The sequence below is a fragment of the Dipodomys spectabilis genome, unplaced genomic scaffold (genome assembly GCF_019054845.1).
Source record: "Dipodomys spectabilis isolate Male_0828 unplaced genomic scaffold, ASM1905484v1 ptg000225l, whole genome shotgun sequence".
Lineage (NCBI taxonomy): Eukaryota > Metazoa > Chordata > Mammalia > Rodentia > Heteromyidae > Dipodomys > Dipodomys spectabilis.
Genome location: NW_024870902.1, coordinates 2,355,540 through 2,383,265, shown reverse-complemented (window position 1 = coordinate 2,383,265; position 27,726 = coordinate 2,355,540). Strand labels below are relative to the sequence as shown.

The following is a 27,726-nucleotide window of genomic DNA, read 5'->3' as shown; positions in this document are numbered from 1 at the left end:
GGTCTTACTATCCAGCTGGTTGTGTATGTGTGTGTCCAGAACAAAGAAAGGAATTCATAGTTAAGATGCTTTGGCTGCATTTTTAGTTATTTCAAAATTGAAAATAAATTAGAAACTCATTCTGTGCAGTGATCTATTTCTTCATAACCTGCGTAGTTGTTAACTCAGGAAATTGAAGCCATCACCTTAATCCCACTCTCCAAGCTAATTCTAACCAACACAGAACTAAACCCAACTTGGGGATAACATATTGTGTGTGCTAGTTCCAATATCTGTATATTATGTACATACCATTTCTCAGTATAGATTATTTTAATATAGTCCCTTTTGAATGGCTATGTAAAACAACTTTTGAGTTAACTAATCCTTCACCTTCCCCAGTTCATTCTCCATGCTACCTTATATAAAACCTTCCAATGTTTTCATCATAGTCAGTATCAATATTCGATGAAGCTTGAACCTTTAGTATGATACTTAGTGATATTTCTTTCCTTACCTATCTTCTTCTTTATTTATTTAGCTATTTGTGTTATTTATTTATTGTACCAATCCTGGAACTGGTGCTGTCTCTGAGCTCCTTTTGCCCAAGGCTAGCACTCTACCACCTGAGTCATAGCTACACTTCTGGCTTTGGAGCAGTTAATTGGAGATAAGAGTCTCATGGACACCTTCAAACCAAAATCCTCAGACCTCGGCTTCCTGAATAGCTAGAATTACACACATCCAGATATTTGTCTTCTATATTCAAACTACGTCTAGTGCGCACAACTCTGTCATTTCTGATTCTCGAGCTTGTAGTTGCACAAGCCACTGTCTGGAAAAGGACACCCACTCTTTCAGCTGCTTCACTCTTATTTCCTTCATATGCCAATTTGTAGACCTCAACAACATCATCAGGGTTTTGTTTTTACATTTGTCTAGCTTCATTCTTGTAAGATTTAGTTTTGTTTGAGCGGAGCTGAAATCAAACCCAGAGTCTCATGCACGTTAGGCAAGCTGTCTACCTCTGAACTATCCTTCCAGCCTATCTCTTGGAGGAAGAATTGCTGGAATCAGGAAGACTAGAATACTTCCTCACAGAGCAAGAAAAGCACACACCATCATCACCTATCATAGCCATATTACCTATGTTAAGGGCTAGTCTCTTTTCTCCCCTAGGCTGCAAAATCTCTAAGAATTGCTATCATCTTTCCTTCCTGCTGCAATTCTAATCACAGTGTTCGACCCCAACAGCTGTCAATTAACAGTTACAGAGCTGAAATGCTTTATAATTTCATGTGTAATCAATAAAATATATGACTTCAGTATGGTTTTTAGTAGGTCATCCTACTATATGCCATTGAATTTAAGGTATATAATGAGCCCGGGAGCTTCAGTTCTCAAGTATTTTATAGTCTGATTCTCCATAAAGGAAGCAAACCTATTAAAGATAATGAATAATAAGCTTTTCTCTATTGTGATCCCTTACTAAAGTGAGAGAGACATTCACAAAACACTCCTTTGATAATCTAGCATAACTCTCTCCAGGTAACCATAATGCCATCTCATTTCTTTCCTATAAACAATGCCATTTCCATGAGGAGTGAGGAAAAAAATCCCTTTATAAATACATAAATCAGCATTGAAAAGTAAACTCCTCCAGTTCTCAGATTGCATCCATTATATGTTTATATCTCAGTGAAGCAGACAGTGTTGGAAGATATTATTTTAAACAATTTATAACCATTGAAAAGATGGTAATATTAGGTAATAATAGACAGGTAATAGTAGACATCAGACTTAGCTCAAATAGCTGTGATACTTATATATGTTTGGGGAAGTTTATGACTTCTTGAGGCTCATGGAGCTTAAAGTCATGGCCGAGGCACTGTCCCTGAGCTTTTACACTCAAAGCTAGTTACCTACCACTTTGAACCCCAGTGGCACTTCTGGTTTTTTGAAGATTAACTTCTGGTTAATTGAAGACAAGAGTCTCACAGACTTTCTTGTTGGGGCTGGCTTTGAACCTCAATCCTCAGACCTCAGCTTCTTAGTAGCTAGGATTAAAGACTTGAGCCAGGGCTGGGAAGGTGGCTCAGTGGTAGAATGCTTGCCTTGCATGCATGAGACCTTGGGTTTGATTCCCCAGCATAACATTAGCAGAAAAAACCCGAAGTGGCACTGTGGCTCAAGTGGTAGAGCGTTAGCCTTGAGCTGAAGAGCTGAGGGACAGTGCCCAGGCCCAGACTTCAGGCCCCATGACTAAATAAATAAAGACATGAGTCACCTGTGTTCACCAAAACAATTTAATAATTTGTAATATGTGATGTTTAACAAAAATTCTGATTATTCCAGTAATGCCACTTAAATTTTGTGTGTTATCTTTGTTATACCTTAAGTGTATAAAATGGTTAGTCTATTATGTATGTTTTGGGTGATAAACAATAGAGATGTTTAAAGTAAAAATGAAAGTAAAAACTTTATTAAGTATTAATGTTTGTAAAAAGATTATTTCATGCATTTTTCTATGTGTACTAAATTTGGCATAACCTGAAATAAGACTCAAAATTTGTGGTTTTTGTCATAACTTTCAAGATTGTTAGATGACATGAGGAATAAGAGACGGAAATTAAATACTGAGTAACCATGAACAGTTCAAGTATTTAAAGCTATTCTCATACATATGAGAGGTGGTCATTTATATATTTCAGAAAGGTGGATAGAGGTAGGCATTCACCCTTCACACTGAGAAACTGATAAAGGAGATGTCAATTCTTCCTGAAAACTCCGCCTTGTGGAGAACTTGTTGGCACTTGGTATAAACTTTCTGGGCAGCACCTGTTCCTACCTGAAATCTTTGTTTGACCCACTGTGGTATCTTGTCTCTCCAGAATCTAAAATTAATATCAAATATATATTTTTACTACTGTCACATTGCAAATAGGGACTCAGATGACAGGACTAATGAAGAGTTCAGTTGTTCATGCAAAATAGTTAATAAGAGTATTTGTAAATTAAAATTAGAATCACAATGCTGGCCATCAGTTCCTCACACCTGTAATCCTAGTTACTCATGAGACTGGGTATCTGAGGATTGAAGTTTGAAGCCAGACTTTGAGACTCTTATCTCCAGTGAACCACCAAAAAGCCAGAAGGGGAGCTGTGGCTCAAATGGTAGAGTTAGAGAAAAGAGGTTAGACACAAACAAAACCACATTAAAGCTACCAGTGCAACCATGGTCATTATTCCTCTGGAGTAGCTAAGATTACAGGCATGAGCTACCAATGCTGAGCTGATATCTATCTTCTGAGTTAAGGCTCCACTGCTGGCAAGATATGCTATTTACACCAGTGCTACTAACCCCAATTACCACCTAACTCTACACTTGGTCCTTACAGAAAGAATCCAATGTGCATTCCACCAAGGCATTTGTCTTTCCAAAGCCCCTTGAATCTCTGCTCTTCTAGGAAGGCTCTGGAAGTCACAACAACATTCTCAAATTATAGATACCCAGTACTACAAATTTTCACTTGGCATATTACACACTGTTATTTATCCATTGCTGACTACCAGGTCTAGAATACCATAAATATCCAAATGATATGTTAGGAATTGAACTAAATTTATATTGAAAACCAAGAATGTTGATAAAGGTTTCCTGAAATATTATTGGGTACTATTTTTTCCAATTCTTTTATTGTGATTAAGTGATTACATAAATTTCACAAATTTCACAGTATTATGGGATAGTGGCAGCTAAAGTTACAAATATATTCTAAATTATTTTTCAGAGATTTTTGTTTGTTTTTACTTATATTTTAGAATCTCTTCTTTCTCTCCCTCTGCTGAGCCAATTTTATCAAACATTTAAAATTGCTTCATTTCAGTGTTCCTTTATTAATGAATATATAGGAAAAGTCTTATGCAAAATACTTCACTTGTTATCATTCATATTAATGAAGGCAAACACTGTGTATAGTGTGAATGAATCTCTTTGATTCCCTTTGAAAGTTTTACTGCTAATAGTATTATTGATGTGAATAATTAAATTGATTAAAATATCAACAGTATTTTTTGGTCTTTTTTCCTTTCTTATTGTGATTACTTTTGTTTAGCCACCACAGTAATGATAATTAGAGTGGAAAAAAATAGAAATTTCAATTAAAAAGAAAATCTAACGCTCCTCAGAAGACAATGAGCACCTGGTGTCTTTGAAATGTGTTATGTAAACTGTACCATTTTGCAAAGTAAAGATTAAAGAGAAGAAAAGAGGTAAAATGAAGCAAGATATCTGTTCATCATAATGAAAAGGAATATTACTTTCTAATATCATTCCAAGCATCTTCTGGCTATGGAAAGGCTAGGTATATAGGCCCCAAATACAAAGTATATGTTGGATCAAAACCTGCTGTTATTTTCATAATTATATATCAGCTAAATTCCTCCATCCATTGTAAACTTGGTGCAGCTTTTACCTTTGAAACCTAGAGATTGGACACAACACTTCACAAAGTGATCTAACTATTTTTTATTTATTTATTTTTTGTCAGTCATGGGGCTTGAACTCTGGGCTTGGGCACTCTCCCTGTGCTCTTCAGTTCAAGGCGAGTGCTCTACCGCTTGAGCCACAGTGCCATTTCCAGTTTTCTAGTGGTTTATTGGAGATAAGAGTCTCACGACCTTTCCTGTCCATGATCCTCAGATCTCAGCCTCTTGAGTAGCTAGGATTACAGGCATGAGCCACCAGCGCTAGGCTTCATCTAGCTATTTTTAAAGATAGAAGAAGCCAATTTTTTTAAAAAGTTCTTTCCTATGGATGTACTTTTTCTAATACATATTTTAATTTTAAAGATACTGTTCAGAGGGATTACAGTTATATGAGTAAGATAATGAGCACATATCCTATAAAACATTATTAGCCCCTCCTTTGTTTGTCCCCTAAGATCCCTTCTTTCCCCAATTCATCCCTCTCAACCCCTCCAAAGTTATAAAGTTAATTTTCAACATGGTATCTTATACATTTCATGTTACAATGGGTCAACCTGTATCCTTGTTTCAGCATTTTGTTATTTCACTTCCCTTCCCCAAATTACAAAAATGTAGGTATAAGATGTAGAGCACTGGAATCAAATGCAGTGAACATAGGGGATGTACCGTGGGGGCATACAAAAGAAACAAAAAAAATCACATAGTGCATTAAAAACAGCAGCAACAAAGATAAAATCACTTGTGTCCCTATCTTGTGGTTCACTTCACTTAGCGGCATCTTATATGATCATATGTACATGGCTTTTGAGCTATCCTGCTTGTCCTAGATATATACTAGTTATTGCAAATAAAGGAAACCATGGGACTTATGTTTCTTTGGGCCTGGCTTACTTCACTTAATAAGATTTTTCCCAATTCCTTTCATTTTCTAACAAATGGGGTAGTGTCATTCTTTCTGATAGCATAGAATTCATATATATATATATATATATATATATATATATATATATACATACATACCACATATTCTTTTTTTGTTTTTTTTTGGTCGGTCGTGGGGCTTGAACTCTGGGCCTGGGCACTGTCCCTCAGCTCTTCAGCTCAAGGCGAGCGCTCTACCACTTGAGCTACAGCGCCACTTCCGGTTTTCTGGTGGTTTATTGGAGATAGGAGTCTCACGATCTCTCCTGCGGGGGCTGGCTTTGAACCGTGATCCTCAGATCTCAGCCTCCTGAGTAGCTAGGATTACAGGCGTGAGCCACCAGCACCCGGCCATACCACATATTCTTGATCCATTCTCTACTGGGGGGCATCTGGGTTAGTTCCATATCTTATGATGTAGATAAACATAGTTGTGATAATGATGTGATAAACATAGTTGTGCTGGTAGCTTTAGCCTTGTTTGTGACCATTTGGGTAAATGCCAAAAAGTGGGATTGCTGGGTCATAGGGGACTGCTTGCTATGTGTAATCTTTTGAGGAACCTCCATACTGCTTTCCAAAGTGGTTGAACAAGTTTACACTCCTACCAACAGTGCAGTGGGTTTCCTTTTGGCCATATCCCCTCCAGTATTTGTTGTTAGATTTCTTTATAGACATTCTAACTGGGGTGAAGTAGAATCTCAATGTTGTTATGATTTGTATTTCTTTATGTGTGTATTGACCATTCTTATTTCTACCAACAGTGCAGTGGGTTCCCTTTTGGCAACATCCCCTCCAGCATCTGTTGCTATTAGATTTTTTTATTATAACCATTCTAACTGGGGTGAGGTAGACTCTCAATATTATTTTTTTCTTTTTCCTTCTTTTTCCTTTTATTATTATTATCTTTAAGTAGTTATACAAAGAAGTTCCCATTCTACAAAACAGTATATGAATTCAAGGTGTCTGACAACATTGTTGTTGTTTTGATTTGCATTTGTTTTATGGCCAGAGAAGTTGAGCATTTCTTCATGTGTCTATTGGCCATTCTTATTTCCTCTTTAGAGTTGTCTCTCTTTAATTCTTTAGCTCACTTATTAATTGGGCAGTTTTTCCTTTGAGGATTTGTTGTTGGCGGTTTACTTTTTTGAATTCTAAGAATATTTTGAGGCCCTTGTCCATTGTATGGTTAGTGAAGATTGTCTCCCAGTCCATTGGCTTTCTATTGATCTTATTATTTCCTTTGCCATGCAGAAGCTCTGCAGTTGCATGCAATCCCATTTGTCCAACCTTTCTTTCATTTGTTGTGTTTCTGAGTCTCTATTAAGGAAATTTTGGCCTGTGTCAAGGAGCCCTAGAGTTTCTCCTATTCCTTCCTGTAATGTTTTCAGGGTGTCTGCTTTGACTCCAGGGGCATGGGAGGCTTGTCCACGTCCTTATTTCTGCTTTAACTTCCTTTTTCATTTTTTTTAAAGTTTTCATCATAGAAATTTTTCACTTCTTTAGTTAACTCCTAGGTATTTTATTTTTTGTGGGGCTATTACAAACGGAGTTGCTTTCCTGATTTCAGCCTTGCTCTTCTATTTATTGGCATACAGAAAAGCCATTGCTTTTTGAGGGTTAATTTTATACCCTGCCAAAGTTTCAAATCCCCTCAAGTATCTTGGGAGTGGAGTCCATGGGGTTCTTTAAATATAGGATCATGTCATTTGCAAAGAGGGAGAGTTTTACTTCATCTTTCCCTATTTGGATCCCCTTTATGTTTGTATCTTGTCTTATTGTTCTAGCTAGGCATTCCAATACTAAACTGAAGAGAAATGAAGAGAGCAGACATCCTTGTTTCATTCCTGAAGTTAGAGGAAATGGTAGGTTTGTCATACACAGCCTTTATTATATTGTGGAATGTTCCATGGATTCCTAGTTTCTCCAGAGCTTTCATTATAAAGGAGTGTTGGATCTTCTCAAATGCTTTTGCTGTGTCTATTGAGATAATCATATGGTTCTTATCCTTGATCTTGTTGATGTGATGAATTACATTGATTAATTTACATATATTGAACTAACTTTGAATCCCTGAAATGAATCTTGTTTGATCATAGTGTATGATTTTTTTTGATGAGTTGTTGAATTTGATTGGCCAAAATTCTATTAAGTTTTGCATCAATGTTCATCAAAGAAATGGGTCTACAGTTATCTTTCTTTGATGAGTCTCTGCCTGGTTTGGGAATGAGGGTTATGATAGCTTCATAGAAAGAGTTTTGGTGGTGAAATTTCACTTTCAATTTCATTGAAGAGTTAAAGGAGTATTGGTGTGAGCTCTGCTTTGAAGGCCTTGTAGAATTCAGCTGTAAATCCATCCTGTCCTGGGCTTTTCTTGGGTGAGAGGTCTCTTACTACAATTTCTATTTCAATATGGGTTTGTTGAGTTACTTTTAATCATCTTGGTTTAGTCTGGGTATGTCAATATTTGCTAGAAATTCGTTTATTGCTTTCAGATTCTCAAATTTGTTAGCATAAAGATCTGAGAAGTATTACCTTATAATGTTCTGAATCTTGGATGTTTCTGTGGTAATGTTTCCATTCTCATCTCTGAGTTTATTTGGGTGTGTTCTCTTCTTTTTCTGGAAAGATTTGCTAAGGGTCTGTCAATTTCATTAATATTTTGAAGAACCAAATCTTTTTTGTTGATTCTTTCTACTTTTTTGGACTCTAATTCATTTAATACTCATTTAATTTAATTATTTCTTTCCATCTACTGGAATGGTGTTTGTCTTTTTCAAGGAGCTTAGGTGCATCATTAAATTGTTGGTTTGAGATCTCTCCAATTTGTTGATGTAAGATTTCAGAGCTATCAATTTTCTTCTGAATACTACCTTTGCTGGTAATTTTTGTGTTCATTTTTTGTTAAATATCATGAGCATTTGAATTTCCTTCCTAATCTCTTCCATGACCCACTGGTGGTTCAACAGTGTGTTGGTCAGCCTCAATGTTTTACAAGATTTTCTTTGGTGGCTTTTGGTGTTGTATTCTAATTTTATTGCCTTGTACACTGAGAGAATGCAGGACATAATTTCAGTGTTTCTGAATTAGGACAAATTTGCTTCGTGACCTAAAATGTGTTCTATTTTGGAAAATGTTCCTTGTGCTCCTGAGAAGAATGTGTATTTTGATGCTGCTGTAGATGTCTGTTGTCTAGTTGATCTCCGCAGCTGTTTAGATCTGAGGTTTCTCTGTTGTGTCTTTGCTGGGTTGATCTATCCAGCGTGGATAGTGGTGTGTTAAAGTCCCCAACAATTAATGTCCTTGGATCTATATGAGATTTGAGGGAAAGTAGTGTTTCTTGGATAAATTTGGGTGCTCATTATAGATATTTAGAATTATAATATCCTCCTGAAAGAGAGAAACCTTAATTAGTAGGTAACTAAAAAAGGAGCCAGCAGACCAGAAATTAATATGTTTAGGACAATTGTGAGGAGAAAATATGATTAGAGCAATGTGGGGAGGGGAAGGGAGGAAGGGAAGATAACTAAGTCCTACTTTCAGAAAGAGGAAAAGGATAGAAGAAAAGGAAAAGAGAGATAAAGAAAAAGGAAAAGTAAAAAATAAAAAATTTAAAAAGGAAACACTTAAAAATTATGTAACTATAAAGATGTACTACTACAATTAAAGGAGTTAAGGCTGAGAGTTTGTGAAGTGAGTAATCAATATCTGACTTAAGTATGCACACAATGAAGGATACGGTCTAATAATCAAAGACGTGTATATATTTGGGGATATACAGAACAGCATTTAAGTAAAGCAAACAAAAAGGACCAAAAGGAAAAAGAGTAAAAATAGAATTTTTTTTAAAAAACCTAAAATTAAAATTATGAAAAGAGTTCTTCGGGGATGGGAAGTGGCTCAGTGGTAGGTGCTAGCCTTGAGCTGAAATGCTGAGAGACAGTGCCCAGGCCCAGAGTTCAGGCCTTCAGTTCTAAAATTTTTTTTTGAGGGGGGAGAATCTTGTGTCTCCCCTCTGTCCGTAACCAGTCTCTTGGTGGAGTCTCTGGTTTGCTTCTGGTGTTTGGTTTTCCTGTGGCTTCCTGGTTTCTTAAGTCAGTTTGTTTGAGCAGGCAGAATGAAGCTCTGCCTTACCAGGGACTTTATGACCCTCCTTCCAGGCTAGTTCAGTGGGAGGGTGATCTGCTTTGAGGATCACAAAAGAGGGAGATGGCTGTTTCCTCAGCTTGGAGTTGCTAGGTTGTGGATAGGGTGAGGCCTGTCAGCAATAAGTAGCTTTTCCCTGAGGGGCTAGCTCCTGAGACACTCACACAGTTCAGCCTGGAGCCATTCTCAGGATTTATGTGTACTGAATTTCCAATTGTTTTTCTTTTACCCTCATGCAGCTGGAGTTGCTGCCCATGATAAAGAGGGGTAGAGCAGCCTCTTGCTCTGTTTATCAGTGAAGAAAGTCACCCCACCCTGGGCAGAGTTTGCTATGCCTGGGAAAGGCAACTTTCCCTGGGGGTGGAGCTGAGCCCTGCAAGTCAGTTTCCTTTGATTTGTTGAATGGCTCCTATTGTCTTCTTCCAAGGCCTGAGTTATAGGCTAGTTGCTCTGTCCTAGTCTTTGTCAGTATCAAAGATGGAGTTCTCTGATGTTTGGGAAGGGGCTATCTTCCCACTGCTGCTCCATGAGAGGATGTCTTGTGGGGTACTCACACCTTTCCCTTGGTTTTCAGGCCATCCATGGTCTGCGACTATCTGTGGACAGCAGGATGAAGATTTCCGCTTCTTGCCAGATCTTGCTGGCAGTGAGTAGAATCCACTTGCAAACTGTCGCTGGTGCCTCTGTTCTAGGCTCTGTCTGTTGATATGGTGGCCAGGACAGCAGCAGCCACTGAAGCCACCACAGACACCGGCTAGTGCTCAAATGTGTGTCCTTAACTTAGCTGCCTGAATTTTTCTTCTCTGGCCAAACTCTATACTGTGATGCCCACTTGCTGTGACTCTCTAGACTTGGATTTTTCACTGAAACACTAAAACTGGTTTTTATGCAAGAGCTTGTTTAGACTCCAGCTTCTCCTCTGCCATCTGCCTTCAGATGCTGGATGCACTTTTTGTACCATAACACAGATTTGGATCAGTAGAATTAAAGACTTTACTTACCCAAATTCAGTGAGTTTCTTTTTTGTCTTTTTTTTGGTGGGGGGTCCGGTTGTGGGGCCTGAACTCTGGGCCTGGGCACTGTCCCTCAGCTCTTCAGCTCAAAGCTAGCACTGTACCACCTGAGCCACAGCATCACTTCCAGCTTTTTTTTCTGCTTATGTGGTGCTGAGGAATTGAACCCAGGGCCTCATGCATGCAAGGCAAGTGCTCTACCAATGAGCCACCTTCCCAGCCCTTCAGTGAGTTTCTAAAATAAGTGTGTGTGTGTGTGTGTGTGTGTGTGTGTGTGTGTGTGTGTGCTCATCCTGGGGCTTGAACTCAGAGCCTGGGTGATGTCCCTGAGCTTTTTTGCTCTTACCCACTTACAGCTCTACTTCTAAGGTTAACTGGAGATGAGCCTCAGGGACTTTCCTGCCCTTGTGGCCACTGATCCTCAGAAATCAGCTGCTAAGTAGCTATGATTACAGGTGTGAACTCCAGCACCTGGGCATATAATGTAATATAATATAATATATAATATAAATTCTAACCTAAAACATGGAGACAAAACCTAACAGTATAGTAAAAATTTTATTTTAACTTCATATGTGTTCTCAGGTCGTGATTGCTTAGGTCAAACAAGTTTCCTAGGATATTTAGGGACATTTGCTGATTGGTTATTGACTAGAATTTCTCTGAGTAAATGGCTTGCTTTCACAAGCAATATAAGATGACTCAAGTTATATAATCCCAAAACTGTGCTTGCAAAACTTAACATATTGTTATCTTAGGGTGACACTTTGCTAGTGGTCTTCAGTTACATTGTAAAAATCAAAAAGAATTCTATGCATCAGAAAAGGACCCAGTATATAAAAATGGTGGAATGGAAATGTAGCTTAGTTGAAGAAATTTCAACTTCAAAATACTTTTGAATGTTTCTTTTTTGTTTTTTTTTCTTTTTCTTTTTCCTTTTTTTTTTTTATCAGTCATGGGGCCTGAATTCTGGGCCTGGCCACTGTCCCTCAGCTCTTCTGCTCAAGGCTGGTGCTCTCCCACTTGAGCCACAGCACCACTCCCAGCTTTTTTTTCTATTTATGTGGTGCTGAGGAATTGAATCCAGGGCCTCGTACATACAAGACAAGCACTCTACCATCGAGCCACCTTCACAGCCCCACTTTTGAACATTTTTACAGCTCTTTTTTAATGACTTTTTTTAGATAATCACCTTTGATTACCACTGGTATGTTCGTTAAATGACAGATAGACATCCTCTCAAATTCTGCACAGAGATACAAATGATTGTTAATATGTTAACCAAATAAAGAAGCTAACTGCAAATCTTTAATTTAATGTACTCACTGGGAGGGATGTACATTATCTTTTTTTTCTTTTACTTTCATGGAAGAATAAAATATTGAGTAATCAACTCATGCCCTCTTTCAAATTTTTACACTAATAATTCTGCTTGTATTTTAGTAGTAATTATATTAACTCTAAATAAAGCATAGTATATAAATGGAGCAATATAAAATAACAGAAAGGTAAATAAGCATGTATTTATGCAACTGTATGTACAAATCTATTATATACAGATGTTCTAAAAGCTGAAACAATGTACAAACTGAAGACATTTCAGATAGTCTGAATATGGTTCTCCTTGGGTCACATGTGTGGTGTAAATTTCACACATGCCATGTGACCTTCACAGGGTCATCTTTAATATGCAAATATATGACTGGAAAATCATTGATAATGACAACAAAACGACTCTAAGTGATGTGTTCCTCTGCGCTTACTGCAAATGACCCAATGTGAACCTATGCACTGGCTCTTTTCCCTTTTTCTGCTCCCCTTTACAGGGACACCACCTGAGATCGGTTTGTGATGTCATAGCCTATGCACTTCTAATCCTACATTCTCTCCTTTTTCATTTCCACAGGATGCCCATCCTTACCCCTCCACAGAGGCAGAGCTCACCATCTCCCTAGTGATCTCCATTCCCTACACAGATGGACCTCAAACTAACTTTAACTCTCCATAGCATTGATCAGAGTTTAGAATTTCATCAACTCTATTTTTCTTTTGAAATGTGGTGTGTGTGTGTGTGTGTGTGTGTGTGTGTGTGTGTGTGTGTGTGTGTGTGTGTGTGCCATTTCTGGGGCTTCAACTCAGGGTCTGGGCACTGTCCCTGAGGTTTTATGCTCTCAAGGCTAACACTCTCAAATAGAGCTCATAATTTCTATGGCGTAAACCCCAGAGAAATGGGCTTAACCCCATAGAAATTATTGGATCTACCCAGTAATTCCCATATATATAAATCACAGTGGCAGAATTTGGTTTACAAAATTTCATACATTTGGGATGAAACATAGCTGATTTTTCTGTTGCCTCTTACCTAAGCATAAGGAATGAATCAGTACCCCACATTTTACAGTGCTTAAAATTCTCTATGGAAAGGGGAGATGAATAGATTTTGAAACACAGAGAATTTTTTTGGTAATTTTATTTTATTGTAAAGATCCTGTACAGAGGGATTACAGTTACATGAGTAAGGCAATGAGTACATTTCTTGTTGAACATTGTTACCACCTCCTTTGTTTTTTTTCTCACCACCACCCCCCATCCACAGTTGTAAAGAGCATTTCCAACCTAGTGTCTTGTGAGTATCATTGTTGCAATGGGTCATCCTGTGTCCTTGTTTCAGCATTTTGTTATTCCCCTTCTCCTCCCCAAACTAGATAAATATATATACAAGATACAGTGTACCAAAATCAAATACGGTAACAACAGGGGATACACCATAGTAGAGGAGGACATACAAAAGGGACAAAAAATTGCATAGTACATTAAAAACAACAACAAAGAAAAACCTCTGTGTCCATATCTTGGGGTTCATTTCACTTAGCATCATCTTATATGTCATATTTACATAGATTTTGAGCCTTTCTGCTCACCTGATAAGATTATCCTAGATGTATACTAGTTATTGCAAATAAGGGAAACCATGCAACCTATGTTTCTTTGGGTCTGGCTTACTTCACTTAATAAGATTTTTTCCAAGTCTTTCCATTTCCTCAAAAATGGGGTGGTGTCATTCTTTCTGATGGAGGCATAGAATTCATATATATATATATATATATATATATATATATATATATATCACATTTTCTTGATTCATCTGCTGAGGGGCATCTGGTCTGGGTTGGTTCCACATCTTAGCCAAGGTGAATAATGCTGTGGTAAACATAGTCGTTGATGGTAGCTTTAGAATGACTTTGTTTGTGATCATTTGGCTAAATGCCCAAAAGTGGGATTGCTGGGTCATAGGGGAGCTCTATGTATAGATGTATAGTCTTTTGAGGAACCTCCATACTGCTTTCCAGGGTGGTTGAACAACATCCCACCAACATCCCCTCCAGCATCTGTTACTATTACATATCTTGATTATGGCCATTCTAACTAGGGTGATGTGGGATCTCAATGCTGTTTTGATTTGCATTTCTTTTATGGCTAGAGAAGTTGAGCATTTCTTCATGTGTCTTTTAGCCATTCTTATTTCCTCTTCAAAACGTCTCTGTTTAACTCTTTAGCCCACTTAGTAATGGGGCAGTTGTTTCTTTGAGGATCTGTTTTGGGGGGATTTAACTTCTTAAGTTCTAAGTATATTTTAGATATGAGTTCCTTGTAACACAGAGAATTTTTAATCCATAAATAAACCATTATACATTTGTTGCATCTCAGAGAATGTACCAGGCTTTAGCTTAATCCTATAAAACTATAGACTTGGGAAACAATGCATTTGTGTCATTTCATCAATTGTAAAAATAAAAATGCAGCTTTCTGGTGCCAATATTGATAGTGAATGAGGCTGTGTGTGTATGTGAGGTGATAGGAAAAATCAGAACTCTGTACTGTCCCCTCAATTTTAATGTGAACCTAAAACTACCCTGAACATAAAGCTTGTTATGAGTAATTCACACTGCTAATCCCAAATAATAAGGAGATGGAGATGAAAAAGACCATAGTTCAAGGCTAGCCTTAACATAGAGTTAGTGAAACACTACCACAAAAAATAAGCAGGGAATGGTGATATGCAACTGTAATTCCAGGTTTGCAGGGAGCACAGACAGGAGAATTATAGACTAAGATTACCCCTGGGCAAAATGTGAGACAGTTTTGAAAATTACCTAAAGTGAAAAGGGTTGAGGTTATAGGTCAAGTGATAGAGCGATGGTTTGGAAAATGTAAAGCCCAGAATTCAAGCTGTAGTATCACCAAAGGAAAAAACCATATAAATGTATAGAATACACACACACACACATAAAAACATAAGGTCCCATATACAAAATATGTAGTAAATGTAGTGTTAAATGAGATGGCATGCATATATAAAAAGAATATATTTACACATATATGTATACGTGTGTATATATGTAAAAACAATTTTATATATTAAAAAAACAATAAACACACAGAGAAACTACCACACTGCATGTATCCATATGATTAATGCAGAAGGCAGATTTGTTGAGAAAAATAAATATCTTCATCCCCTGCGTGTCTTGCAATCCAGGACTTAGAATATTTAAATCTCTTCTAGGGGTCACGCAAGGCTGTGACCAAAGCAGTAAATTATGCTTGGCTACATTTGTTATCATTATTTATAATCATATGATTCATTCTGATTGTGAAGTTTACCTATGTGTAACTGCAAATACTTGTAAAGTACAATTAGGGTGAAAAATGATATTTCACTGTTTGTGTTGATATAAGTTGATTATGTTTCATAGTTTGACATAGCTTGACAGTGAAAGTTCAGGAGAAATCTCTAGTGGTCCTTGTATATTCTAAGTTCTTAATGTCCTCAGCTGTGATCATCTGCAAGCTGATCATACTTATGGTATTGAAACTGAGCATTTGTATTTTTTTCTTTTTCTTTCTTTTTTGTTTTCTGCTCCTGAGGCTTGAAGTCTGGACCTGGGCACTGTCACTGAGCTCCTTTTGCTCAAGGCTACTGCTCTACCACTTTAGCTACAGTGCCACTTCTGTTTTATTTTTGTTTTTTTTTTCTGTGATATAATTGGAGATAAAAGTCTCACAAACTTTCCTGCCTGGTCTGGCTTTAAAACTGTGATACTCAGCCTCTCAGTATCTAGGATCACAGATGTGAGCAACCAGCATCCAGCTGCATTTGTACTTTCCATTTAGCGAATAACTCATTTAAAATAGATTGCTGCATGATTCTATCTACTCCTCTGCTGTCTAATGTGTATACATCCTGAAAGGCCATTCAACTCTTCCATTGTGATAGCTGCTACAGATATGTAAATATTCCTGAGAATATACATCAATGTATTTTCCTTCTCCAACCCCCCCCCCCTTTTGGTCAGTTGTAGAGCTTGAATTCTGGGCCTGGGCACTGTCTCTCAGCTCTTCAGCTCAAGGATAGTGCTTTTCCTCTTGAACCACAGCACCACATCTGGTTTTCTGAAAGGTTTATTGGAGATAAGAGTCTCACAGACTCTCCTGCCTGGGCTGGCTTTGAACCATGATTCCTAAATCTCAGCCTCCTGAGTAGCTATGATTACTGTGGCATGAGCCACAGGTGCCTGGTACAGCAATGTATTTTTAACATGAATATATATACATATATATGTGTGTGTGTATATATGTCCATACACATATGTGTGTATGTGTATATATATATACATACATATATATACTCTATACTACAATATAATATGTCACCCATCATGACAGAAAACTAGAGGCAAATAACTTCAGAAGCAGATGTCTTAATATTTTGGAGGCCTGAACTCGGGACCCAGATGCTGTCCTTGGGTTTTTGTGTCCAAGGCAGAGCCATGCTTGCTTTATTTATTTAATTAGTTAGTTAGTTAATTAGCGATAAGAGTCTAATGAATTTTCCTACCTTGGCTGGCTTCAAACAGCAGTTCTTAGATCTCAGCCTCCAGAGTAGACCATCCAGTGATTTTTTCATATCTTATCCCACATTTAATGTAAAATCTGCCAGAAATGTGTCAGGAGCAACAAAGGACTTCATAACAGGGAATTGAATGGCATAATTGAGACACTCTATGGACAGAATAATTATCAGAATATTCAAGGCTTTTGGAAATATATAATTTCATTTGGAGAATATGTGACAATTTTCCCACATAATTAAGAATCATTAGTAGATATAACTCTCCTGTTGTCAGTGTAGATAGAATTTTATTGGCAGTAGATTAATTCAAATAATGTAATGAAGAAACAATCATTAGGTTCAGAGAAATTTAGAGGAATTCAGAATTTAAAATTGAGAATATAAAATTTCTGATCAAAATTAGGAACCTCCAAACTAGGCACCCGTGGCTCACTCCTGTAACCCTAGCTACTCAGGAAGCTGAGATCTGAGGATCACAGTTCAGAACTAGCCCAGGCAGGAAAAGCCATGAGACTTTTATCTCCAATTATCTACCAGAAAACCGGAAGTAGTGTTGTGACATAATGTGCTAGAGCACTAGCCTTGAGCAAATATTGCTCAGGGACAGTTCCCAGGCCCTGAGTTCATGCCCCAAGACTGACACAAAAAAATTAGGAACTTTCATTGACACAGAAAGGACTACCGAGGGCTGGGAAGGTGGCTCAGTGGTAGAGCACTTCCCTTGCATGCATGAGGCCCTGGGTTCGATTCCTCAGCACCAAATAAGCAGGAAAAAAAGCCAGAAGTGGCGCTGTGGCTCAAGTGGTAGAGTGCTAATCCTGAGCTGAAGGGCTGAGGGACAGCGCCCAGGACCAAAGTTCAGGCCCACGACCGGACCCCCCCCCCAAAAAAAAGAAAGGACTACCGGCCCAACTGGAACACATTTTCTGCCAGGACACATTCTCCATCTATTTTTCCCGAGTTTCCTCTTAGAAACTGTTACAATATGAAATTTCCTGTGTAAAGAATTAGTAAAAACTCTTTTTAATGGTTATACTATGTAACTGATTCTCTGTCTAATGGAATGAGAAATTCAAACTTGACTCCCATTTTGCTCAATTAAAAGGCTATCTGAATATTTTACATCCTTGAGGAAGTTTTAAGTTATTAACATGGTAACTGGAATCCTCTTGAATTTATTCCAAGAATAAATTGTGATGGCTGTGGATGATTCTCCTACAGATAAACAAATAGTTCTGAAAGTAAATGAAGCAATGTTCTATAAAACTGTTATTTCCTTATTGAAATGGAGTTATATTTATCTCTAGGGTAAGACCTAAAACTTACAGGTTGAGAAATGTGTTCAAATTATTTGTTGGGAAAAATGAAATAAACTATTAATTAAATGCTAGAAGAATTGTAGATTTAAAAGAAAATTGTACTTTGAATCATCCTAAGAAATATATGCCTTCCATTCATATTTCAACATTAATATTTGACAAACATATAAGCTAATAAATCAGAACAGAATCTGAAAATTCAATTTCCATAAGTATCTTTTGGAGTTTTCAGTCTTTGTTGTAAAGCAATTCTCTGAACTTGCATGTATTTAATAAAATTTATTTCTTATATTTGTATTTATGAATTCCTCTTTTGCAGTGATCAGTTATTGCACTGAGGTTTATTATGACAGGAGGGTGAATTTTATTTTCTTTGAGAACTTTTTAAAGAGGCCCTGAACAATTGGTATCAGGATGAATTTCATTTGCAATGTTGTTTTCATAGTGCATTTGTCCTCCATTCATTTTCTGACAATATTGACAACTCATGAACAGTTGATAGGTGCCCAGGATTCTTCTTTTTTATTTTCCCTTCTCAATAACTGCCAATTCCTGCAAACCCATATTTTACATGAAAACAGCTTTGCCTCCTTCCACTGATGAATCAAACCACGCAACTTAAATGGATATGTATAGTGTACAACACTTCAGAAGAATTCACCAAAGGTAAGCTTCATGCTCAGGGAATTTTAGAAATCAGTTTTGTCTCCTTCTCCCTACCACAGAGGGTTGAGTAAGTAAAATTTAGAATAGCTATAGTCAGCTACTGCTATGCAGGAAGTAAATGAGTGAATGTAAGGGGAGAGAGAACTAAGAATATACTGTGAATTCTATCTGGTTCCTAATAATCTTTATTGCCAAGGCCATATTAGCTTTTGGTAATATTAATAATGTGAAACAATAGTTCTTCTAGTGTCTCTTACCAGTTTGAATCAGATCTGTAACACTTCACACACTAAATGTGTAGCAAATAAGAAATTCATTGCCAGGAGTAAGGTTAAAAGATATTTGGGGTTGAACTGTTACATTTATAGCTACTCCAATAAGGAAAAAAGCCAATCACAATTACATCTAGGTGTTAATTTTAGTAATCCTTACCATGATTCTAACCAACAGCTATGGAAATATGTCTCTGTCAGTAATCTGGTATTTTATTCAATAGAAAACACTAGAAAGGGGCTGGGTGCTGGTGGCTCATGCCTGTAATCCTAGCTACTCAGGAGGCTGAGATCTGAGGACCCTGGTTCAAAGCCAGCCCGGGCAGAATAGTCCATGAGACTTTTATTTCCAATAAACCACTAGAAAACCAGAAGTGGCACTGTGGCTCAAGCAGTAGAGGGCTCACCTTGAGCTGAAGAGCTGAGGGATAGCACCCAAGCCTAGAGTTAAAGCCTCACGACCAAAAAAAAAAAAAAAAGTAATTGATAAATTCTTTGAATATGAAGGCTATGAGAAAGAGCTCTTTTACCTAGGAGGAGTAGAAAATATCTTTTAAAGATAATTTTGAAATATGAGATATTTTACTTGGGGACTCAAACCATGTGGTACCATGGGATTTAGCATTACAGGAAAATAAAGTTACAATGATGAATAAGAAGAAATCTGAAGCCACCCACTGGTGGCTCATGCCTGTAATCCTAGCTCCTCAGGAAGCTGAGATCTGAGGATTGTGATTCAAAGCTAGCCCAGGCAGAAAAATCCATGACACTCTTTTCTCCAATTAACCATCAGAAAACTGGAAGTGGATATTTGGCTCAAAGTGTTAGAGTGCTAACCTTGAGCAAAATTGCTCAGGGACAGGGTCCAGGCCTTAAGTTCAAGGCCTAAAGCTAACAAAATAAACGAAAAAGAAAAGGAAGGAAGAAAGAAATCTGATCTTGTCATTTACCTTTGAAAGCAGACAAAATAGCTAAGGAAGTTTTTCATAGAGTAGCTTTTTTGTCTGGGGTATGTGGTATAAGTATACAGAGTTTAAGTTTCAGGAACTGCACTGACTAGAAAAGTTAATTACTAGAATAAACCTAAGAGAGAAATATCAAGATCACAATGAAACAAAACAGGAGAAAATATAAGTGAGGAAAATAAATGGCCTTACTCTAGCATATCTGCAAGAATTATATCCTTGAAAAAAGCATATAAACACTTATAATATAGAAATGAAATATATTTATATAAATAAACATATACTTAAATGAACATATACTTAAATGTTTATTTATATTTAACTATATGCTTATTTATATAAATTTATATATTATATGTAATTATGTAATATATTAAATATATAATATGATCTATATTAACCAATATATGTCTTATTTAGATAGTTCTCAATTGAACATAGAAGGAAGCAGCTGGTCACCAATGGCTCCTACTTGTAATCCTACTACTGAGGAGACTAAGATCTGAGCATCTTGGTTCAAAGGTAGCCCGGTAGGAAAGTCCATGGGACTCTTATCTACAATTAACCAGCAAAAAGCCAGAAGTAAAGCTGTGGCTCAAGTCATAGTGCATCAGCCTTGAGCAAAAAAAATAAATCTCAGGGACAGCGCCAAGGACCTGAGTTCAAGCTCTAGGTCTGCCCCCTTAACCCCAGAAAAATGTAAGCAAACTATCATTGTAACAATATTTTTTTCAAGTCTGTCATGAGACTATCCACTTTATTTTCAAATAACGTAAGTTCAATGCATCAAATGTTTTCCAATTTGTAATTTACTTTGTTTTTAAACATGTAAATTAAGCATTATTTTTCAAAAAGGCTTACAGGTTAAACGATATTCTCAGACCTCTTTTTTACCAAATTTATGAATATTCTAAGAAAAATTAATAAACATAGGGACAAAAAGATTACCTCTGATTTTTTTCTGACATTATTTAATGTGAATTCCCTCTTATAATAATTTAAAATGGGCTGGGAGAGCTTTCCCATAAGTAATATTTTCATACTTATTGAAGATTCTTGGGGTCAACCAATTTCCAGAGATGTTATCTACTAGCATTTTATTTATTTTTTTTTAATTGGGACATAGCACTAAACATCACGATGTTTAAAATAAAGCACAGGATTGTTTTCTCAGTTGTAAACTCCGAAAACAATATCTCTGATAGGGAATATTCATTCATCTGACGTCAAGCTTTATAGGAAATTTCCATTTTCTCCCGGAAAAGATCGTCAACACTGCATCTGCTCTAACCACTTTTTTTTTTCTTCAAATATCACAAAAGGTGAGTGAAGGAGAGGCAGTTAATTGTCTCACCGATAGGCAGAAGTTCATTGTCGTGGTCATGAATTACTAGGGATAGACAAGTTCTAGGTAAAAACCAAAAGAAATATGATGGTAACTCCCCAACTATTTTCACACTATTTCACACTTAGGTCTTTTTTTCACCCCTTCACTCAAGATCACCTCCGCTCAAATGTCATAGAAAATACAGGAAATCATACAAGATCAACAGTCACCGATCACAAAACTAGTCTGAATCATAGACTATCACAGAGAGAGAACACGACAAGCGCAGACAAGATCTTGCGAGCCCGGACTCCAGGAACCGGTCATTCACTAGGAAGATTTCTCTTTCCTCTTTGGGAGAGCGTCAGCTCTCTGGGTAGCTTCCACTCCATTTTCGGTGCCTTTTCTCGAAGACCTGGACCGTCGCTTCTTCACACAGGAGGCCTGCAGGTTCGCATCCTCCACCCACCTCTGCAGACGCACGGTAATCAAGGTCCATGTGATGTACGCCTGGATGGAACAACTGGACGACAGGACCGCGATCTTAGCGGCCAACACATTGACATTCCCGCTGATGGCGTCGGTGCTCCGACCCGGGGATCCGGCCAGGTGAAGGCCCACGGTGACCACAGACACGATCAACGTCACCAGTCTCCCCAGGATAAATACAAAAGTCCACAGAGACACCCCTTTCTGATACTTCTCATCGCTGAAATACACCAGGGCGCACAGATGGGAGAGCAACTCCACCAGATAATGCAGCACCAAGAGAAGGAGCCCCAGGTGGTTGAGGTACAGAAGGTAAGCGCCGGCGATGTGGAACAGGTGCACCCCGATGTAGATCAGCTGGCTGGGGATGTCCTGCTTCTTGATTTTCTGGAAGTAGAGTTCTGGAAACCCGTGGAACCAATAAGCCAGCTGCGAGATGTAGAAGAACTTCATCTGGAACGTCATCATGTTGTGGCCCTGAGCTCTCCACAGGAGAGCCGGGTCCGACAGGCAGTCTTCCGAGATGAGGATGAAGGTCCCCCAGATGCAAGACACCAAGTAGAAGGCGCTGAACTGGCCGGACTCGTTGCATTTGTTCTGCTTGGCCTTGGTGAACTGCATCCTCCGGCTGATCTTATCCAGCACGTACTCCTGGATGGTGGCATGCAGGATGATGGTCACCAGCATGTAGAAGAACACCGTGGCCAGATCCTTCACCCCATAATGATAGAGGGTCTTGGTGCCCTCCGGCTCCTCGTCTGCGGGGACCACCACGCCGTGCTGCAGCGTCAGAAACACGATGGACACGTCGGCCGTGCCCTCGAACATCAGCCCCAGCACGAAGAACATGCCCACGCACGAGACGAGGTCCGCGTGATTCTGCAGGATGAATTCCTGGCTCAGCATCGGGGGATTCTTGGCGCTCTTCTTACGGAGTCCCATCTTGGCGCTCCCCGGGGGAGGAAGGGAGGGAGGAAAGGGGGGGGGGGAGATGCTGCTTTTTCTTTCCCCCCCCTCTCTGCCAGGCGCTTGCACGCGCGCTCGCGCACCGCAGCCGCTTCCCCTAATCCCCGGGTTCGGTCCTCACCGCGCCATCGCCGCCGCCGCCGCCACTGCAGCTCCGGGGACCCCGCGCCCCATCCCCTAAGCTGGCCTGGGTCGCCGCGGCCGCCTGCAAAAGAAAAAAAAAAAAAAAAGAAATCAATCAACAGCAAGGACTGAGCAGGGCCGAGCATGCGCACCAGGGCAAGGAGGAGGCAGGGAAGGAAATGGAAGCGCCGCACCCCCAGGCCCGCGCCAGGCCCGGTGCGCGCGGGGATGCTCGGAGCCAGGCCGCCAGACGCACCGCCAGGACGTCGGCGCCCGTAACCCAGGGCAACCGATGGATCCTCAGCCGGCGCCGCTTCAGCAGATTGTAAATGATCACCGCCAGGGCCGGCCCTTACCATGGTCCCTTTAGCATCATCATCACCATCATCATCACAAGCAAGCTCTCCCAGTGCTGGCTTTTATCAGGAACTTATGCCTCTCTACAGGGGAAAAAAAAAATCACTAAAGCACAACCCCAAATTCTTCTTCCCGTTCCCCTCTCCCTTTGTTCCCTCAAAAGAAAAATAAAATAGTAAGGTTCCATAGGGTTAAAGCGCCCAAGTCCAACCTCTAGTAAATGTGAATAGGCGACACTCGAATCCTGGCTGTCTCCAGAGCTTGTATTTCTTGCCTTTATTCTGCTATACTGCTCTCTGTGTTCCTCTCTGTGTGTCTCTGTCTGTTTCTGTGTGCTTCTCTGTCTCTGTCTTTCTCTCAGTCTGTGTGTCTGTCTCTGTCTCTGTGTTTCTATCTGTCTCTCTGTGTGTCTCTGTCTCTGTCTCTCTCACCATTCAGACCTGGAAATATACTTAACCGGACCAACAGCAAAGCAAATATGAAAATTTCTGCTCTGCAACAATAATAATTGTGGCAAAGATATTGTCTGCTTAGCAACTCTACTGAAAGATTTCAGAAGTATTGATCAGTTCATAAAAAAGTCTTTTGGCAGCAAATCCCCCAAGTTGAATTTCTTTGCTCTGGCGAAAAGAAATTATGTTTCTTTGGTATGTTTCTTGCATGTTTAATTTTAAGATTTACATTTCAAAAATGGGTTGTAGAGAGGATGGGTTAAATGATATTACTTTGCCCACTCAAATTTTGCTTAGTGAGGGTTAAGTGTTTTCTTTAGTGTGTACTGAAGTGAGATCAGAGTTATTGATAACAGAATTAAAGTTTGATGTTGGGGATATACTGTTCAGAAGAAAAAGGGCTTAGAGATATAAGGAATAAAGCCAAGATGTGTTTAGATTCCCCAACTCTCTTTTATCATCCTTTCTGAAAACCATTACAAATGGATGCTATCCTACTCTGATGATATTTAACAAAATGTTCTAATTAATAGACAGTGCACTTCTATTTTGTAGGCTCGCCAAGCAACAGCATATACAATCTGGTATAGAACCTGTTCTTAAGTTAAGGAAAGTACCTACATAATTGAACTTAGCAAGCATTCCCTATTTCTAAACAATTCCTCATTCTTTGAGGGCTCATTTTAAAATTAATTTTCTTTTTTTGGGTGGGGGGGGGGGTCCAGTCGTGGGGCCTGAACTCTTGGCCTAGGTGCTGCTGTCCCTCAACTCTTCAGCTCAAGGCTAGCGCTTTACCACTTGAGTCACAGCGCCACTTCCGGATTTTTTCTTTTTGCTTATGTGATGCTGAGGAATCGAACCCAGGGCCTCAAGCATGCAAGGCAAGCGCTCTACCACTGAGCCACCTTCCCAGCCCCTAATTTTTTTATCTTTAAGTAGTTGGAAAAAGGGTTTCAATTCAACATGCCTGTTTATGAGTACAGTGAAGCTTGATCAATGTCACCCTTTCTATCATTCTCCCTCTCAATATTCCCTCAGAATCTTTGTTTTTAAGTAAGGTTATTTGAAGATTCACTAGAAAACCAAGAAATTAGAAACAGACACCAAGAATCAAGAAAAAGATAAAGTTTGTTGAAAGCTGTCTGTATAAAACAGTCCTAGATACAGAACATTGTCTCCTAGGAACCAACAAGATTTTGTTTTAAGAAAGTGCATATATTCCCATTTCTTATTAAAGATCACCTTAAATAAAAACATTGTCAATCTTCTTAAAGACATAGATAACATGATGGAACTAATCACAGAATTACTTGTCTAATTTCTGAACTGATACTTTACCTATATTTGTCAGGATACTTTACCTATTTGTCAGGATTTCCAATCTTACTTGTACAATAGAGTAGATTTTTTAAATTAAGTTTTTTATTGTGAAAATACTGTACAGAGGGGTTACAGTTACATGAGCAAGGTAATGAGTACATTTCTTATCCAGCATTGTTGCCTCCTCCCTTGATTTTCACCTACCATCCCTTCCCTCCCACCTCCTCAGCTACACTCCCCACCCCCCAGCCTGCCACCCCCCTCCCCTCCCACCCTGTCTAAATTGTAAAGTTCATTTTTCCACATAGCATCTTGTACATCTCATTGTTGCAATGGGTCATTCTGTATCCCTATTGAATAAGATTTAAAATCAATACATAAACATGTATGCTATTCAGTTTGGTATACTCTGTTATCCTGTGAGATCAAAATCTACTCTGTTTTATTTATTAATCAAAGAAGAAGAACAATGATTTATGCACTGACATAAAAAATACACATTAAATAATTTTTCCCTCTCTGATTGTGAAAACCAAGAAAAAATCCTCTTTTTGGCAGGGGGGGGGGTGGGTTGGCTGGGAAGGTGGCGGCTCAGTGGTAGAGCGCTTGCCTTGCATGCATGAGGCCCTGGGTTCGATTCCTCAGCACCACATAAGCAAAAAGAAAAAAGCTGGAAGTGGTGCTGTGGCTCAAGTGGTAGAGCTCTAGCCTTGAGCTGAAGAGCTGAGGGACAGCAGCACACAGGCTCAGAGTTCAGGCCCCACGACTGGACTCAAAAAAAAAAATCCTCTTTTTTCATTAAGTGTATAAGACCAATGCTAATTTGAATCTTATATCCAAAATAATTGAATTATTTCTATTTTAGTTTAAAATTATGCATAAATATGATAACTATTAAAACATTTAATTTCTAATCAAATTGGAATCTATAAAGATATTTTCATCCCACAGTGTTGAATTTCAGTAGTTCTAATGCCATAATTATTTGACAAAGAATTAAAAGGAATTTTAAAAATTAAGATGTCACTCAAATTATTGTACAATTTAATATATTTGAAAACTCTGTTCCACAAAGCCAGAGTGATATTTACTGAGATCCCAAGTTCTGACCAATCATCTTACGCAAATGATCGAGTCTGTCATTGTGGGTGAATTTTTCCCATCCTCCAAACTCCTTACGTTCTCCAAGTCTTCAGTACTACAGCTCCTACATTTACATAAACTCTAATTTCTGTTATAAAGCCTGTTCTCTCAAGACGTTTAAATTGCTCTATTTTCTTAAACACTGTGAGATATACCATTCATGGATGAATCCAAACCACCTGTGAATACTTTCACTATATCATGCCCTCCAAGTTACTAAATAAGTGTAAATGTATTTAAAACATAGTACAGTTGATCTAATCAATCTTAAAGAAACACATAGCATTTTTAGTGAAACTACAATGTAGAGATGGAGGGGTAGCTCAGTTGGTAGAGGGCTAGCCAATGATCAAAAGTGTCTGGTCTCAAACATAAACAAACAAATAAACAAATAATTAATTAAATAAGAAACCATAATGTAGATGACTGCATTACAATTAGTTTTTTTATTTATTTATTTTTTGGTCAGTAGTGGGACCTGAACCATGGGGCCTGGGTGCTGTCCCTCAGCTCTTCAGCTCAAGACTAGCGCTCTACTACTTGAGCCACAGCGCCACCTCTGGCTTTTTCTGCTTATGTGGTGTTGAGGAATTGAACCCAGGGCCTCATGCCTGCAAGGCAAGCACTCTATCACTGAGCCACCTTCCCAGCCCCTACAATTATTTTTGATTTTGGAAAACTTGAGTTATTAGAAAGAAAACGTATACTCAATAGTTTCATGACCATGTTAATATCAGTAATAAGCAAAATATACATGTAATCCTTAGAAGAATATGGAATCACAAATGCTGGTCAAACTACCAAACTGATACAACACCCAGCTTTACTCAATTACTAAGAAGAAAAATATACTTTTAGGAAGTTCCAACATGTTTTTTTTCAGAGCACAACACATCAATAATTAAAAATGCAGCATCTACTTTTAAACTGAGATATAACTCACATACTATAAAATTCCCTTTTCAGTGTTTAATTTCTACCATATCAGTATATTCAAAAGGGCATGCAAGGATAGACTATATAACTGTTATAGATTGGACAATAGATTAAAGAGTAAATGGAAATAGTTTAACTGAAGTAGGGATTTGTCTATAGCTCTGAGAATGTAATCCTAGATAGCAGTGTATATCTGGCACAATATTGTGATAATTACCAGGTGGAGAAACACTAAGATGTAACACCTGTGTGCAACCAATCATACAAAGTAATATTTATCAAAATGAATACACCAAAATGGAAACAGTGGTTTTTCTCTTTGTTGCTGGTTTTGTTTTGTTTTCTTTTTGTTTTGTTTGTTCATTTAATCTGTCTTCAGGAGAGTAGGGGGGGCACAGAAATGGAGGGACAAAGGGTGAACAAATGCAGCAGTGATATACACTGGGCATTAGGTTGAAATGAACTATACAACTTGTGGGTGGGGATGGGAGGGAGAAACGGGGAAAGAGCAAGAGAAGAGGTGTCATTCTCCAAAAAGAAATGTACTCTGTACCAGACTTATGAAACTGTAACCCCTCTGTACCTCACTTTTATAGTAACAATAACAACAAAAGAGATAGTGTTGACTTCTCCAGTTCTTACTGGCTTGGTTTCTGTGATGTGCTAAATAGAATAAAGAGGGTGATCGGCAGCTTTGGATACTGGACACCAAGAAGAGTTCTTTGTCTCCTATATGTTCACTTGGAATGCTGAGACCCATGTGACCAAGCCCCAGCTGGCTCTCTAAAGGAGAGATCTTGATAGGATAGCTGTCTGCTGGGTAGTCCTCAGGTGACTGGCAATTGGATACAAATACATGATGAGACCCAAGGGGAGAGTGGCTATGTAAAGAAATGCTACTATATACATGGTTAAGTATATATGTTTGTG

General features: G+C 38.5%; 1 protein-coding gene across 1 annotated transcript; it reads right to left on the bottom strand.

Annotated features, from left to right (window-relative positions):
• Nucleotides 1-21,340: 21,340 nt before the first annotated feature.
• Nucleotides 21,341-22,441, bottom strand: Tram1l1 (translocation associated membrane protein 1 like 1). The gene has a single exon (XM_042697605.1). It carries the CDS (start codon nucleotides 22,439-22,441, stop codon nucleotides 21,341-21,343), a length of 1,101 nt encoding a protein of 366 aa, XP_042553539.1.
• Nucleotides 22,442-27,726: the final 5,285 nt, after the last annotated feature.

What these genes read in the sequence shown, in the direction of transcription:
- Tram1l1 (XM_042697605.1), bottom strand. Translation starts at nt 22,441, where the DNA reads ATGGGACTCCGTAAGAAGAGCGCCAAGAATCCCCCGATGCTGAGCCAG.